This window comes from Erpetoichthys calabaricus, chromosome 16 (genome assembly GCF_900747795.2).
Source record: "Erpetoichthys calabaricus chromosome 16, fErpCal1.3, whole genome shotgun sequence".
NCBI classification, from domain to species: Eukaryota; Metazoa; Chordata; class Cladistia; order Polypteriformes; family Polypteridae; genus Erpetoichthys; species Erpetoichthys calabaricus.
The window spans coordinates 32299940-32319062 of NC_041409.2; the positions used below are offsets into that span (position 1 = coordinate 32299940).

General features: G+C 38.1%; 1 protein-coding gene across 3 annotated transcripts in view; it reads right to left on the minus strand.

The window, feature by feature from the left end:
• Window positions 1-19123, minus strand: part of LOC114666982 (zinc finger protein DPF3-like) — a 165382-nt gene that overhangs the window by 63779 nt on the left and 82480 nt on the right. For all 3 annotated transcript variants that reach the window (XM_028822040.2, XM_028822039.2, XM_028822038.2), the window contains exon 3: window positions 13536-13643. In XM_028822040.2, coding sequence (XP_028677873.2) covers window positions 13536-13643 — 108 coding nt within the window. The remainder of the gene's footprint in view (window positions 1-13535; window positions 13644-19123) is intronic.

Here is a 19123-nt window from a genome sequence, read left to right on the forward strand (position 1 = left end):
GGTGGGCTGGCACCCTGCCCAGGGTTTGTTTCCTGCCTTGCCCCCTGGGATTGGCCCCAGCAGACCCCTGTGACCCTTTGGTTGGGATATAGCAGGTTGGATGATGGATGGATGGATGGATTTTTAGCACTCAAGGTCACCTTACAATTAATTAAACAACAGTATTAAAGATAAAAACAAATAGGACAATGAAACCAAATAGCAATAAAGGTACCAAAGTACTAACAAACATAAAAGATAACTGGCTATAACAGTGATAAATTCATAATTGATATGCCAGTTTGAAAAGATATGTTTTGAGGGCAGTTTTAAATTCTGTTATTGAGCCTAGCTCACAGATATGAGAGGAAAGGTAATTCCAGAGTTAAGGGGCACTATGAGAGAATGCCCTGGCTCCGATGGTGTGGTGGTAGAAGGAGAAGCAGGCTGTAATTGCTAATAAGGCTCTCTGGGTTTACATGCTTCATAGTATGAAATGAAAACACACACTGAATGCTTTAATTTATGGAGAGGTATCAAGATGGGTAATTCAGTTGAAGTAAGATTGTGGTGTATAATGCCAGAGAAACAAACTAAGTCTAAAATATGACGTTTGTTATGTGATGAAAAGTTCACATATTGAGTTAAATTAAAACAGTTAAGCATTTCATTAAAATCATTTGTGAGTGCATCAGTTGAGGCATCAAAGTGTATGTTAAAATTACCCCTAAGGATGACATTAGGTGACATTGCACACAAAGTAGTTCAAACAGTAAAAGGTTCTGCAACAAAAACACATCTCATTACAATGGCAACTGTCAAAGGCTAGCATATACTACACAGCAAGTGAACATTCAGTTCTCAAAGGTAATGTGCTGGAAGCAGGAAAAATGAGCAAGCATAAGGATCACAACAACTTTGACAAGGGCCAAATGGTGATGGCTAGACAACTGGATCAGAGCATCTGGGCCTTCACATTCCCCAGATCTCAATCCGTTTGAGTATCTGAGGGATGTACTGGAAAAACAAGCAACTTACAGGACTCAAAAGGATCTGTCGCTAATGTCTTGGTGCCAGAAACCACAAAACACCTTCAGATGTCGTGTGGAGTCCATGCTTTGATGTGTCAGAGCCGTTTTGGTGGCACGAGGGGGACCTACTCAATATTAGGTAAGTGAATTTAATGTTGTTGCAGATTGGTGTACTGTATAATAAACCCTTTTTTTTCTCCAACCTAATAGCCTCTTGGCAATCCCAGAAAATGGCTCTCTGTTATGTTCGAGTTGAACTGAATGAGTCCTATTAGTCGAGATGTTTAAACTTTCCTTAGTATGGTGGATCATTTTGAATGTACTTTGTGTAGAATAAATCTTTTCTATTATATAGAGTCTGTGTTTGCCCTTCCTACAAGCTGAGGTTTGATGGTAATATCCCCCTCTGGTGGGCAATGTTGGAAGTGTCTTTGGGATTACATGTTTTGGGACTTCCAGTTCTTAACAATGATACACATCACTGATACAGAATAGGCAGAGTATTAATCAGTACTCCTGCATGGAAATTTGTGCATATGCTCTTTGAAAAAGTGGACTTCTATAAACCACTGGTGAAAAATTCATTTTTGTGACCATAAGTGGTGAAATGTATCTGCACATTCCCTGCTATTGTATTGTCTCTGTCTCGATACATTCTTAAAAATGCAATCGCCTTGATTGCCATGATAACTGGCAAACTGGGTGCCATAGACATAAAATGTCTACACATGACAGAAAATGGCTTCAATGATACACTTATTTCTGTTAACATATATAAAAAACACACATAAATGTACTAAATCACAAACCACACACAGTAATGCACATTTCTTCCACTATACCACCTTCCTGGCTTTCAAAGATGTAACAATATCTATTATTATATAATGCATACTACTAACCAAAAAAAAAAATGCTTTAAACAATCTGCAAAGAATAAACAAGACCGAGGAAGACTTTTTAATTCTTTGGAACACAACTCCGTCAGAATGCAATTCTGTCATTTCACTTTTCTGCATATACTACCCTTTAAACAAAAAACAACCAAAATGGTTATGCACTTTCAGCAAATATTTATGTGAAACTAAATTATACCTCTCCATAATTCTACAATGATATAATTTATTTAAGTTTATTAGCTATATGTTAACTAATGCCAAATCCTTGCTACTGGGGCAAATATGCTATTCAGTGAAATTCAGCAACCTCCTTTGACTGAGGCAACATGTTTACTAAAAGTTAACAAACCACAGATCTTTGTGAGATCCTGAAGGATCCTCTGAGTATGAGCACTTGTACTGCACGTTTAGGCCAGTTGTGTAGCCATTTGTATAGTGCAAACTGAATCCCTGTAGTTCACATTTTAATATTTCAGATCTTGCAAGAAACTTGAGGGAGATAAAAATCAAATGCTAGATTGCTAACCAATGTTATTTCTTTCTTCCTTGCAAGCAGACAGGATATTGCTACAAAAATATTTCTGTCCCTCTCTTCACTGGGATTGCTTACTTTGAAGGTGTTTAATAAATCTTTCTTTTATTATAACATCACCTTTTGATCTGCCTGTCCTGATTGTATCAAAGTCTCACCAAGACACCACTGTAACACCTTCCAATGCACTGAGTTTCACTTCTAGGATTCCTGGTGACTGGTCAGGTATTATTTTTTAAGTCCACCTTTTCCACTACAAGCTTGCAAAGGGTTGGTTAGAATGTATTTCAGCATTATTGGGCAAAACATAGGAAACCAACAGTGATAACGACAAACCTTTCAGGTACTTCATGAAGTAATGCTGTTAATACAATACATGATTTTGAACATTGTAAGGTTTCTAAACTCTTTTGGGGCTCCCCACCCAAATGGACAACACACCGAAAAGCATCCCAAAGTGTGATCACCCCATCTATGAAAGACAGCCTATCAGTTTCTGGGGGAACCGCGGGCTCCCAGCTCTGGAGCAGCCCACCGTGAAAACAAATCCAAAAAGATCGCAGTCACGCTATGAGCACCTGCCGTCGACGGGTGATGCAAGGAACATTGAAATGCAGGCAACAGTATTACTTGGATCTAACATGACCACGACCCTGCCTGATTGCTGTGTCAGTGTAAAGGAGAGTGGTAGATCCTGTTACAATAAATAACTGTGCTGTTCCTGTTTCAAGCTTAATAAAGTTGGTTTTGCTAAAGTACTGAGGCGCAGCCTCGTGTTTTGGGGTGTAAGACAGAGACTCACACGTCACAACATGTACACATAAATAAAAAGTTCTGGTACATTTAACCCTCACATAGTCCATACCATTGCCTGCTGGTGCCTATTTCAAGTTAACATTCAATGTATTGGTGCATGTAAGGAGTACAGTGAAATTCTTATACATTTAAAGAACATGCAAAGGGTAGTCCTGTGGTGGGCTGGCACCCTGCCCAGGGTTTGTTTCCTGCCTTGCGCCCTGTGTTGGCTAGGATTGGCTCCAGCAGACCCCCGTGATCCTGTAGTTAGGATATAACGGGTTGGATAATAGATGGATGGATGGATGCAAAGGGTAGCCATTGTTACTCATCAAATGTTGACCTGAAATTGAAACCCCAGGATTAATCGCAATATGACATTTCCTATTATTGTTGCAGCCTTGTTTGTCTTTGCCATCTATTGATAAAGTATCTTGGATTCAATATCGCATGCCCATTATGACAACCACCACAATATATAGTTAATTAAAATTGGTAAAAAGAAATATACTGTAACTGGAATTACAAAGATGATTCGCTGTGGCGACCCCTAACGGGAGCAGCCGAAAGAAGAAGAAGAAGAAGATAAAGTAGCAATATATTATTTATCAAAAATATGTCCTTTACTGGAGGGGCACATTATACGATGTTCATTCTAGACTAGCTTCTGATATCACTGGGACATGTACTGGTTCCTGTGACCATATTTTTTAGGGGCAGAAGTAGAAACATAATGCCATGGAAAAGGTACAGAATTAAATAATGGCCTTTATATGCAGTGAGCCCACCAGAATTAAAGTAAGGGGCACTGCACATCAGCAGTGGCATAAGGGAATATCACAGTAGGGGGTGCCTCCAAAACTGCTGAAAGGAATATGGTGAACAGGTGTAAGAAGATTCTAGGATCCTACTGCCTAGGTCAAGCAATAAACAGCCTAGGACAGCCATGGAACATAGGGGCAAATATGCCTAGAAGAATTCTTTGGAAGTACAAGAGGGTTTTCTGACCCTAAAAGTACCATATTTCCAAGGATATTCCAGCCTAAAAGGTTGATATATGCCAGCCTTCTTTCAAGACTTATGAAATTTTGAGCAAAAGTAAACAGGCAAGTGTGTCTTGCCATGGATATCATGACACCAACATGCTGCACCCACAAGACAGTCTAGCTCCTTTACAGATGCTAGATGTTTTATAATATTTTATTAAGTGTTTCTACTTCTGGGAACTTTAAGTGATTATTTTGCTTTTAGTATTATTCTGGGCTATCACTTTTTGAAGCCCTTTTACTAAATGCATTACCATGACTACCTGCTTCCTCATTGTGATGTACAAGTGGAAACAAGTGAGAAGCTCTGGTACCACCGGAAAGAGAAACCTATTAACTTCAGTGATAGTCTATCTTTTCTACAGAGGACACAGTCAGCATTGATGTCATAGGTACCTGGTAGCAACAATAGCCCCAAAAGGTCAAGGCATCCTTGAAATCTGGACAAAATGAGAAGTCAGGCAGAGAGTGAGGAAATGGAGAAGAGAATAAGTTCCACCTAGTACCTAGTGCTTTTATGAAAAGGACGACACTAGTCCTGTAAACTAAGAATTTCCTACAGCAAGTAATTATTTCTTGGAGTAGCCACAGTAGGTTTATAAAACATTTTTCTGAAAGCCCAAAGTGGCTGATTAAAAGACTAAAATACTGATCTGGCATACAGAGACTGGGATTTTGTTAACCCCAGGGTATTCCAATAGACTTTTTACTACAGCTTGGACTGATCTATTTTTATTGTAATAAATCTGATCCTGTTTTAAAAAATGGAGCATTTATTCCATGATTGTCTGGAAACTCCACAATAGTCACAGTGTATAGAAATACACAGTGTATGCAATGTTCACCAAAACAAATCCAACAGGGATAAGTAAAAAGTAAAAAGAAATGTAATACAAAACAAAACTCATGTTCCTTACTGGGCCTGAGTTTGTCTGTCTGGTAAGCTGGGTTCAAAACATCCCAAAATGCTTCCTATATATCTTCTACTTTGCTCTAATAACCTTTCACCACCACCACTACTTACACCTCTAGCTCCTAAGGTCAAGTCAATCCAGTTTTGTTGGTCATGGCCTCACAAGACGTCAACAGTGTTATTGCTCAAGTCAGCAGGTGGCCCTCCAGAGTTGCTGCTTGAGTGTGTAGATGTACAGGAATGTCTAGAGTTGTCTCCCTCTTCTAAAGGTTTCTGAAGAGTAGTTAATCCTGAGTTGCTCTCACCAATCGCTGGAGGAGTTGCTTCTAAGGTGACATTTTATGGTTCAGTTAGGAAGCATTACAGCTATCCTCTTAGAATCATGTTCTACCATCACTATGAAAATGTGTTCATGAGTCCTGTTTCACACCACCAGAAAGAGGTGTCCCAGAGCTTTAACAACTTAAGGACATCTCCTACTCTGACAGACTCGAACTAAACCTGTTTAAACTCAAGCAGAAAAGACTGTGTGGGGACTTAATCTAAGTCTTCAGTGGAAATTAAGGGGAAGTGCATTTTAGACTGAAGTCAGGAAGTACTCCATTACTCAAAGAGTTGTGGGAATCTGGAGCAAATTACCGAGACTTGGAGATTAAGGAGAAATCTTGACAACCTTTACGAAAGATCTGGGTGAGATATTGAGACAGCTTAGCTATTAGCTAAACAAACGAGCTTGATGGACTGAATGGTCTCATCTCGTTTATCAAATTTCCAATATTCTTATGCTGCATCCTGAGGATGAGGTTATTCTGAAGTTTGTTCAGCACTTCCAGGAGGAGGTACTGTTAAGTGCTGCATCTTATCTGAATCTAGTGCAACACCTTCTGGAATGTCCAGCAGATGAACAAAGCAATGGGCTAAAAGTAAAATTGTGGTCAAAAAGACAAACAGGGATTCACTACTCGGCAGTCAGAAAGACTAAATGATAATCAAAAACAAAACTTTTTAGAGAGAAATCATAGTCAATAAGATCTAAACGAGAGTCACAGCCAAACATAACTAGAGGTGTCCTTAATTTGAAAATAAGCGTGAACAAAAGCAGGTGCATAATATCGCAAAATTATGATGCCAGCTATGCAGCTCTTATCTGCTGTAACAACAATGGCATGCATTGCATAACTTGGGTCACATGCTTAGCAAAAGGTACAGCAACTGTAAACAATATGGCGGTGCCCATGTTTCAGATACAAAAAAATTACCAAAACTGTGGAAGGCAAAATGGCATTGTGATTTAATCAAAACAATAAATCAAATACTTGAAAATAATATTCAACAATTTACCGTTTATCTTGTAATGATCATGATATAAATTAGATGTTGTCCCAAACTCACCTGCTAGCTCCAGCCTCAAATAAACCTGGTAGTTAAAGTTTATTCACGCTTTACATACTCAGACAACTCAGCCTCAAATGTAGTCTTAGGACAGGCCCAATAAAAGAGCTGCTTTAGTACAGGCCCATGGTTAGGCTGCACCCACCAGTCAGGCAGTATGAGTTACCTGACAATAACATCATGGCAAACTCAGCCCTGCCTTAAAAAGATCTTCACCTCCTCTTCAGTGATCATCCCCCATTTTATCACAATGTTCTTTGTGTGAATGTGGAACTAAATCTTGCATGAGAGGTCGGAGAAAGCTAACAAAATTAATAAAGGCTGGATCTATATTACTTAGCACAACACCCAGAAGATTAGATGGTGAAAACAAACAAAAAAAAACACAGAAGATGATGTATAGAATTTAACCAATGCAACCTATAGATGAGGACAAAGTGTGATGACTGCACAGAAAGTAGTAGAGGGAAAGGGGCATAGCAAGAGGGTTGGGAGCTTAGGAAGTCAAAGTCAGGAAACCAAAACAAGTCAAAACCAAGAGATCAAACTAATGTAATGAGCTGAATGCCAAGTGTCCAGAAGTAATCTGAATAATCTTACCGTGGTGATGACATCACAAGACACACATTTCTAAGCATTAAGCCAAGCAACAACCTTACAACAAAAATTGCAGCATTTATATAAAAACATGCAAGGTGTCACAGAAAAACAAATTTATACAATAAATGTTTATAAAAGCACATCAAAACAAAAAAAAAAAAATGAAACCACTGAATATAACTGACAATAACAGCTTAATGATTTTTTGAGGCCAAGAAATAACTATAAAAAATGAAAATGGAGTCAAATTATGACACAAATATAGGCTTTGCCAGCTTTACAAATATAAAGTTTTCTGATAAAACTGGTAAATATCTGTAAAACAATTAGACCAATTCACCATTATTTAAAGAAAAGTAAGAATACTTTGATCCCCCTGGTCTGGGTCCGAGAAGGAAACGCTGCTTGGGCGTCTGTGGGTTGCCAGAAACACTGCAGCAGCTGGGTACAAATCTGGCCTGAGTGATGTGGCTCATGTTGTGGGCTGCTGGAATGCAAGATCTTTAGTGGCACTTCTCCAGAGCTAAAGTCCATCAGCCTGGGTGTGTGGCTGCCGGTGAGCCTTTTAGGATCCTGGCTTGGATCGGCTGACAAAGCTAGGGAAAGTGTGTCAGATGGTGTTACCACTTACCCCAGGTGAGACATATAAGGTGGACCTGATGGCATTAATGCACAGGCAGCATTATAAATGGCACCTTTTATTCATTTTTTGTTTATCTACTAATGGAGTAAAATTCCTATGGACATCCTGCTGGTGGTTTTATGACCCAAGGAACTCAATGTTGCACTTTACTTTACAATTGGACTCTTTCCTGAAAAGTTAATCATTTTTAATGCTGTTTTCTCCAATATTTTATTTTGGCTGTGGGCACTGGTATTTTGGGAGGTTAATGTGGCCACTAGTGTGGCAGTGTATCCCATGATGCAGAGGGAAGTATATGACGGTTTACATAATTGATTTGACCATATAAAGGCCACCATTTGCCTTCCCACAATATCTGAGTCTGGATAATACTAGTGATTCTTGCAATTTACTTTTGTGAATCCTGGCAATAGAAACTAGCTCTGCAATTTTTAACTCTGATTTTTGGGTCACGATTTTGGCTTTGTAAACTCTCTTTCTGACTTCCGATATTGATCTTTGTTTCTTAAGTGACCGCGTCCTTTTCTCCTGGCCATTGCTTAAAAATTATTGAATGGACTACCTTTTTTAGTCAGTACAGGCAGAGGACAAGGTAGATAAATAATGCTGAAAAATAAATGAAACATAAAAATAAAAGAGCAAGTTATCAAAATATACAATATAACCTTAACTGGGCTAAGTTCTTACATAAACTGGACATATGTAGTGTGTGGCTAGAGATGATGTGAATACTGGGGATGTGCTGCTGGGCAAGGCATGGCTTACTCCCCTCCTATTTAAATTAGGAACCCAAGATAAGGCCACCTTTCTATTTCGAATTCAATTTATAGAGCTTTCATCCGTTTATATTCTGCTACTTCACATCTTATTGATTTTTGTTAAGCGTCTCTTAATGGAAAAATAACACTGAACTGCTGCTGTTCTTAACATCACGTCACATTATTCCTGATGTGTCCAATGCTCTTGGAGGCAAATATTCTTTTCCAAAAACTCAGCCTTCAAAGTCTCATGACCTCCAAGCAGACTGACCCAACCTTATGAAACAAACAAGCCTATTAAATTGGAGACAACAGTTGATCCAAATAAGGATTGTCAATTGTGATGGTTATTCACAGTCATCTAGCATAAACATGGAATGCATCAACAACCTAGCATACACCCTAAAACTGTGCCTCAATGAATCTGAGACATGATGACGCCTGTCTACCCGTACCAAGAAACTGTACCGCACCCATTTGTCTCACTCTGGAAGGGATAACAACAGTGCTGCAGTCACACCAACCATCAGTAGATTTATATTCACATCCCACTCAGAGCCGACTTATTTATTAATGGCAGCAGCCTTGAGGCTCAGTGTCAGCCTCACAGACGGCACCTGCAGAGGAGGAGGCAAAGCTCTGGCTGAAGGCTTCAGACAGATGAAGGGAGGATTTACTAAGCCAACAAAAAATTTGCAGTGGTGATGACAGAGAACACTGCTTATCAGAAAGCTACACAATTTGAGCTGAGTAAAAAATGTAATCAACAAGAGACATTCCACTGGAATAGAACGGATAATTTAATGAGTTGATTGTTTGTATTATTTTTCCTATATGGAGTGGACATTCTGCTCCTCAGCAATGCTCATACAGTTCAATGTATGTGTTTAATTACATGAACTGTTGCATCATTTATCCTCACAGCCTCTTTTATGGTCTGAACTTTGGTTTCATCACAGTTTTGTCCACACAGCTGACCCCTGAAAAGCAGCCTATTCAACTGTATGTCATATAATTTCATTACATTAGTTACAAATAAATGACAAACAATGATAATTGAGATGGGCTCTGAAAAGAATCAGAACAAATAGTTAATAAAGATCTTTTAATAAACGCCCTCTATCAATGCACAACCCATTGTGTCTGCGTTCCCTGACATTGAGCTGTCAGTGACTAGACAGTTCTCCCCCGGGAAATCTGTGTGCAAGGGGAAAAGGCAAGAAGTGAAAATCTGGATCCACAAGAACCCTAGGTTTGTAGTCCAGGACAGCAAGGAGGACAGAATGGCAAAGAGGCATTTCTCCTCACCAAATTCTAACTAGAATTAAGGTTTAACTATCTTACACTGCACATTCTATCCAATTACATCAGGCTGAACAATGAAAGGTAATTTGTTGTAGATAGATAGATAGATAGATAGATAGATAGATAGATAGATAGATAGATAGATAGATAGATAGATAGATAGATAGATAGATAGATAGATAGATAGATAGATAGATAGATAGATAGATAGATAGATAGATAGATAGATAGATAGAAAAGGCTCTATCTACCTATCTATCTAATTCGGATTATTTTTGCGTTGTGCTCTTCACTGAGTGCAGATTCAGAGCGCTATAACAAATTTACAACTAAAATGAAATTTCATCTGCACAAATAGCGTATACACATAAAGGTATAGATATAGATATGGAATCTTATTATATACAGTATGTCCATTAACCATTATCCCTGAGCTATGGTCAGTTGACAGTGGAGGAGAAGAAAACAACACCTATCTATCTGTCTATCTATCTATTATAAAGTTGATTAATTTCTATCTATTTACAAAAGTCCATATATTAGTTCATATCAATCAAAATTGCCTGTGAACAGGCTAATTTGCTTTACGCTACATCTCCTTTTGACATACTATGTCCTGGCCCACATCACCTTAATTCATACAAATTATTATTACATGCACTTAAGTGTATATGCCACATACCCTTTGATCTCAAGTTGCAGGTCTTTTTTAAATTCCTGTTATTTAGCTATACAATAATACCCCAAACTCTTCATTGATCCAGGTACTAATATTTTGGAGACCCCATAGCACTCAGAATACTCATTATAGCTGCTGAGGATGCTGTTCGTATTTCTCATTAATCACTCAGATAAGTCTTTGCCATCTGTTCTAAGTGTCCTGAAGCAGTACTTGGCTTTGCTGCCCCTCTGATCAAGTTAATCCTCCAGGACTGATAGCATGGCTGCTTAATAGATGGTAGATGTAAGTAGCACATACACTGAACTGCACCTTTGTGCTATGCTGGATGGCCAGAAAGCAGCTAAGAGCCAGTTGGTAGTCATTTGGTGGAACAGGAGTATTTTTCTTAGTGGTCCGGGTCTCAGTTTTATTTTACATGTAACATGTTTATTACAATAAACTTTTCTACCCACCAGTAAGACACTCAGCAGATAGTGCTGCCTTTCTTTCTTCCATGTCACTTTGTGTATCACTTTCATATAAGAAATCCATGAGCACAGGTCAGTTTCCTGAGTTGGCCAGGACTCATATTTTTTGAAAATACCAGTATATATAGGTTGATAAGCTTTCAATCAAGATGGAGATCAAGGTGTTGGCCCCAGTAGTTTCTGAGTAATCATGTGACTGTCAAACCAAAGAAATCTCCCTATGCTGTGTTGTTCAACAATGTCAAGTCAAGTCAAGTCAAGTCAACTTTATTTATAAAGCACTTTACATACAACAGCGGTGCAATCCCACAGTAGAGTGACCATGTTCATTGGATCTTGATGTTAACTAGACTAATGACAGATTGCTGCACGTTGCACGTTCAAACTACCCATAGGCCATCGCGAACATGCTCTATTTTGTCAGCTCCTATCCACTGCAATTACTGCATAATTTCAAAATTAAATAAAATTTAAATTGCCTTTACTTTTCGATTTACCCTTGTATATACATAAGGGCTTTGGCCCCCTGCTCGCTTTGCTCACCCACCCCTGGGTTTGGGTTACCGGATATACAATTTAAAGAGATTGTTATTTTCATGGGAATTGTTACATATGCATTATTTTCACTTTTACTTTAAAACTTTTGTAAAAGCAATACTTGTCCTTTATTTCCGTCCCCGGGCGTTAAATCTCTTTCTCGCAGGACATATAATGCTGCTCATGTTGTGAAGGGGGGGCAGCTGAACGCACACTAAGGAGAAGTGGTTGGATCATCTGCTGGCTTTTTGCTGCTGCTGCGTGTTCTGCTTGTCGCGCTGCACATCGATCATTTAAAAGCCTGTACAACAGCTGTCCTTTTGCCATTTTGCATCTCTGCCACTAGTGTTGTGAAGGGGTTATGGGGGGGGGGGGGGGGCTGAACGCACGCTAAGGGGAAGCAGTCGGATCATCTGCTGGCTTGCTGCTGCTGGTGAGCTGCGTGTTCTGCTTGTCGCTTGTCGTTGTTTTAAGAGCTGGGAGCACATGAAGTGTGTCTGCCAAAAGCATTCCAACAACTGCTAGGTTAGATGTCCGTGAACTTGTTTTAAATGTTGTCTCACTGCCTTGTCTTGTGGGACATTAAAGTGTCTCTCGCGGGACGTCAAATTGTCTTCCGAGAAGATCACATCTCGTGTCCCTGGTCTCCCTCCCAAGATTTTTTTACAATAGAGAGATATAAAAATATATATAAAAGTCCTTTGCAAGTTACTGAGTACAGATCTCTTAGTTTAACAATGAGAAGGGCTCTCCATGAAAATGAATTAAATTGAAATTGCCAATTAATAAAAGTCAGCAATGAATTATCATTTCTGAATATTTACATTTTTTAAACTAATAGACAGGTTAAATTAGTTATAATATAAACAAAAAACTGCAACACAACAGATGTCCAAATTGTATCTACAAATATTTTGGTTTCGTTATTAGGGTATCATTTCTGACATGTAAACATAAATGTTTAGTGTGACAGAAAACACTTTTAACTACAAAGTGTGGACTGATCAAGAAAGTCAGATCAGCCATGAGTGTAAAGCACTTTGAGCTACTTTTTGTATGAAAATGTGCTATATAAATAAATGTTGTTGTTGTTGAGTGTAAGAGTATACAGATCACAGTGTGTTCACAGGCTAACAGGGAGAACATAAGAAGTTTAAATAAATATAAGAAATGATTCCTCAGTTTTAGGTTTAAATTTCTTATGACAAAATAAATGATTGATTTTGGGATGCTCTTTCTTTGGAACCATTGTTTCTATATATGCCATTCATATTATGGGATGAATGGCCGGCTACATATCCCGGCCCTCACCCCCAGGCCGCCAGGAGGAGCTCTCCCAACAGCGTGGACGTGCCCAGAGTTCCAGCAGGGCCTCATGGACTATGTAGTTTTTATACACAGCCTTGCTGGATACCTTGGAGGCCACCAGGAGTCGCTGTAGGGGGACTTGGAGGCTCGTATGTGCCCTATAACCCGGGAGTACGTCATGGTCACATGACAGGAAGAAACGACGTGCTCCCGGGGTGAAGAAAAGGACTGTTTACCCTGACCCGGAAGGAATAAGGAACTGTGGACTGTTGGACAGGAACACCTCTGGGTCAGGGTGTATAAAAGGACTCTGGGATGCCCAGTACATTGAGCTGAGCTGGGAGGTAGGAGGGCTAAGTGTCTGGGTGAGGAGGAAAGAGTATTGTGAGAGAGAATTGTTGTGTTTATATGAGTGTGGAGTGGAGGGTGCTTTGTGCACTGTACAAGAGAAAAATAAAAGAGTCTTGTGCTTTTACACCATGGTTGGAGTGGTACCTGAGGGTTCAAGAGGTGGATAAAGCCTCTAACTGCTACAATTATAACTTTGAAAATTGTCCCCAACTTGTAACTCTTATCCCAAACTAAGTTAAAAGTAGAATTCCTATTTAAAATTACTTGTAAAATAAAATTAAGGGGAAAGGAACTCACCCAATTTAAACTCACACAGATGGAGCTGAGGGTCTCCAGCTGGCTGCAGTCTCCTCTTTTTTCTCCAGCACCGCGCAGGGTAAGTGTACATCTGTCCAGAGGTCAAACCTACATTAAGAAGGAACAATCATGTTTGACTTTCATTACAAAAATGTGACCTTTTTAAATATATTGCTATCCTATTATTGAACCCCTGTTACAAGAAATAAGCAATGTGCCTGGGACTTTGAGAAATTTAAAACAACATTGTAATGTAAAACCTCAATCATTTCAGAAACCATCAAGAATCAAAAGTTGTATTTCAAAGCTTTGAAAATAGAACTATAATTATCTGTAGATAATGAAATACATTACAAAACAGTGCATTTTTATTATACCCTGAAAACTGTATATATATATATATATATATATATATATATATATATATATATATATATATATATATATATAGCACTTAATAAAAATAGAATAGTTAGATTTTAATTATCTACATTAAACACAATAGAAAATAAAAATAAATGAAGAGGTCACCAGATTCTTTTTTACTTTGCCATGTTTCTGAGTTCCATGTCTACAATTCTGTTTTTAAATGATGTGGACAGTAATAAAAAGTTACAGAATTTTTCCTCTATGAGACAACTTTTAGTTTTCAGTCTGTTCAGTCTATCTATAACAAGTAGAGCAGGGGAGCAAGAATATTGATTTTTATTGCTTCCTTGTCTGCAGCTACTGAAGAAATCTCTCATTTGGAGTGGTGTTGAATTATAGATGTAGGACCATAAATGAAAATAATTTAATTTTGGATAATAAACATCAAACTGAGACATTAAGGAATTCATAAAGTTCTTTCTTTAATTCTCAATATGAACCCTGATTTCAAAATGGTGGGAGATTTAAATTGTATATAAAGATCATCTCCAACCGTTTATAATAGCCTCCAAAATTTCACATTTTATCAAGGTCCATTACATTTCTGCTTGATAAAGAGTTCTTTACCTGCCTTTGAGACAGTATTCTTATTTTTCTTCATTGAATCTTACATTGTCATTTATGTGCAACAGAGGGTCACCTTCCAGGCTCACCAAGGCATGTGGTTCCACCACAGAACAAGAGGCGGCAGTCCTGTTTCCTTTTATCCTCACAGCCTCAAGAAACCACCTCTTGAGGCCAATGAAGTCCAGGAAGCCTTGCCCCTCCTGATATAAAAGGGAGACACTCTTGGAACGTAGTGTCTCATTTCAGAGCTCACCACGAAATTGAACGCTCAAAAGAAAAAGATAAAGAAAGTGTCACCTAGAGAGAGCACTGACTGAAGGGTCCCTAACAGATAGTGCCTGTGAACACATATTTTTCATTATTTTTCATATTTTTCTTGGAATTAAATGGGGTTTTGCCAGAATGGCACCCCAAGCATTTGGCTTTTGCCTGGCCTCAACACTCACCTTGCATCAATACTTATTCAGAAATTAATATTTAATTGATTGACAATCTGCTTCTCTCTGCTACATCTTGCTATTACGAAACCAATTTTACTTGTGACCATACTCCATTTGTCTTGAAGCTTAGAATTTTAAACAGCAACTTGCAACTAGCAGCTTAATTGCTTACCAATGACAGTCAAATGCAACATGACAGATATCATCAAAATCGAGAATAAAACAGCACTGCTTGCAATAAATATAAAGGGCAAAAATGACAGAAATGGACAAATATTTTACCTATCTGAAAAATGAAGAATAGTTGTGCAAAATAAATCAGAAATGAAAGAATACATACAAAAATCAATATTCATAATGAAATCACTACAACTACAGTATGATACACGTACGGAGATTAGTAATATTCTTGAAAACACAGTCAAAGTATGAGTTGTCAACAAGTAACACATTTAGGGCTGCATGACCCATTTAAAGAGATTATTCTGTGCAAGATGGCTATTTACTACTTGATCGGTATGTTTTTTTATGTGAGGGAAATGACATAATCACGACCTAATAAGACAGAATATAAACTGCTTCTCCCTATATGATGGACCTACATTATACAGTTATGTAACTTAATTTGAAATCATAATCATCTTCACTGATTTAAAGGCCATTGTACAGGTTTACCAAGGTTACCTGGTTGCACCCCCAAATATTTTTCCTCCACTTGCCGTGATGCTTGGCATCCTCTATCTATAATCAGACACCACTTCCAACCATATCTTCTTTGCCCTCCCCCTGAGCCTTAGCCCACCATCTCTATCTTGGTCCACCTCTTCACCCAAACATATTCCGTCTTTCATCTCCCTGTTTCTCTTCAGCACAACACTTATCACCTCTTGTTTCCACACCAACTCTTTCTCTTAATTCAACACTAAGTGTTTGGTTAACCCTTTCAAAAATCTTTTATACAACAACTTAATACAGGTAACATCATTCCAATGCTCATTTATAGTATGAAAGAAAAAATAATGTATGTCTGCAAGAGTGTCCTATAAGTCAAAGCCAAACACTGAGTAAGTAAGCAATAATAATAATAATAATAATAATAATAATAATGTAATAGCACATTTCATACATCTGAATGCAGCTCAAGGTGCTTTACAGAGAGTGCAAAAAAAAAACCAATAAGAATAAAGACAAAATAAAAACAAAATGGAATCAATAAGAATTTTCATAAAACAAGAACACAATCAAACATTCAGACATCATACTAAGATAAAAGAGAGGCAAAGGTGAAAATTAAAATACAATAATATAATACAGTGAAAACTAACCTAAAGCGCAAAAAAGTATGTTTTCAGCTGCTTTTTAAAAATACCAAGAGAAGAGGCCTGATAAACATCTAAGGGCAGGTTGTTTCAAATCTTTTGTGCATAAAAACAGAAAGCTGCTTCTCCATGTTTCTTGTATTTTACTTTAGGAATGTTTAGCAAGTAAGCACTTGATGATCCTAAGAACCTATTTGGAACAAATTCAATCAGACACTCTGAAATATATGAGGGTGCTTGTCCATTTACAGCTTTAAATACTATTACAAGTATTTTCAAATCAATTCTAAAAGAAACAGATAACCAATATAGTCTTGCTAAAATAGAGGTAATATGCTTAGATATTCTAGTGTGAGTTAAGTACTCTTGCTTCTGCATTTTGAACAAGTTGTCATCTTTCTGATGTCTTTTTAGAAAGTCCTGTGAGAAGTGCATTACCATAGTCTATGTGTGAGAAAACAAAAGCATGAGGCAGCTTCTTAGCATCTTCCAAGTTAAAGAATGGTCTTACATGGGCTATGTTTCTGAGATGGAAGAAAGAAGTCTTCACGACATTCTCAATGTGTGGTTTAAATGTTAGCTCAGAGTCAAGAATAATGCCTAGAATTTTAACTTCAGTTTTAGTCTGTAGTGCCAAATTGCGCAGAATCTTTAAAAGCTATTCCCTCTGCATTTCTTTGCCAATAAGGAGAATTTCACTCTTATCTTCATTTAATTAGAAAGAAATTCCATTCATCCAGCTCTATAGACAACTCAGCAGTTTATTTACAGCACTGGGATCTTCTGGAACTACAGATATGTATAACTGAGTATAATCAGCACAGCTATGGAAGCTGACTCCATGCTTTGCAATAATTTTACCCAATGGCAGCATATACAGGGAGAACAGGAGGAGGTCCAGCACAAAGTACACCATAATGAATATCATATATTTTTGATACATGGTCCCCTAAGCTAATAAAATACTGCCTTCCATTTAAATATATGTCAGTTAGTCAGTCATTCTCCAACCTGCTATTCAGGGGTGTCGAACTCCGGGCCTAGTGGGCCGCAGTGGCTGCAGGTTTTCATTCTGACCATTTTCCTAATTAGTGACCAGTTTTCACTGCTAATTAACTCCTTTTCCCTTCATTTTAATAGCCCTGTTTTTAAGGATTTGGTCCTCTGAATTGATTTGCTTCTTCATTAAATGGCAGCCAAACAGAAATGAGATGTGAAACGAGCCAACAGATGACCAGCTAAACTGGGATTTCAAAATCCATCCAGCTTCACTTCAACCAGTTTCTTAATGAGAAGCCAATTCTCTGTGTTAATTAAACTCGTTATTTAATCCCATAGCTTGTTGCTGCTCTCATTCTGCCACAGCACACATTTATAAAACTGTTGATTTCTGTTCTTTCTAAGATCACCGTCAAGATGTTTTAGTGAGCTGAGAGACCAACCTTACCGAGACCTTCACCTTTCTTTATTTTCACATGTTGTGTGATGGGTGCAGGTGAGTTGTGGTCATGTGGTGGCTTGTTTTGTGTCTCATTATTGTTTAGCTGCTAATTAAACAAAAAGAAACTAAGGGGTCTGAGACAAGTTAATTATAACTAAGGCAAAAGAAGTTTAATTAGCAGCAAAACCTGGTCACCAGTGAAGAAGATGGTCAGAATGAAAACCTGTAGCCACTGCGGCCCACCAGGACTGGAGTTCGACACCCGTGTGCTATATCCTAACACAGGGTCACAGGGGTCTGCTGGAGCCAATCCCAGCCAGCACAGGGCGCAAGGCAGGAACAAATCCCACCGCAGTTTAAATATACTGTAAGTCCTAATCCAATTTAAAACAGTCCCAGATAAACCAATCCATTCCATAAGATGATTTAAATGTATATTATGATCAACTGTATCAAAAGCAGCACTTACTGTAAATGAAGGAGTATTAGAATAGAAACATATCCATAAAGAGTGTTGTACCCTTGTTTAAAACCAGACTGGAGCTTCTCATACATATTATTTCTAGAGAGAAAGCCGTTGATCTGTTTAAAAACCACTTTTTCTAAAAATTTTCTCATGGAAGACAAATGGGAAATGGGTCTATAGTTACTAAGTGTAGAATTGTCTAAGTTATGTTTCATAAGCTTAGGCTTAACAATTGCTGTTTTAAGTGTTTCTGAAAAAATGCCTGTTTCTAATGAGCAGTTTGTGATATCTAGCACAGTTAAAATGATACAGTCAATAACCTCTTTAAAGAAAGGTGTAGGAATGGGATCACGGAAACAGGTGGAATTACTTAAACAATTAAATATTTTACAAAACTCAGCTTCATTCATTTTGCAGAATGAGTTCCTTATGTGTTGTGGGCCAAAAGGTGCAGGATCCGGTATTGTACCTACTCAATCAAATATCCATCCATCCATCCATTTTCCAACCCGCTGAATCCAAACACAGGGTCACGGGGGTCTGCTGGAGCCAATCCCAGCCAACACAGGGCACAAGGCAGGGAACCAATCCTGGGCAGGGTGCCAATCCACCGCAGAATCAAATATTGGTAATTTTACTATTAAAAAAATAAGTGAATTTTTCACATATGGAAAGAGCTGATTAATTGTATGAAAGAGTATTCTAGGGTTATTACTATTAATGACAGTTGAGAAATACTTTTGTCTCTCACTGCGTACTACTTTGTTATAAATATCAATGGATTGTTTAAGAGCATCATGATGAACTGTTAATTTTGATTTCCTCCACAGACGTTCAGCTTTATGGCAGTCTCTTTAAAGGTGTCGCACATGTTCCTTTTTCCATGGTACATTTTTTTGATAGATTTTCTCCTAATTACGTCTGGA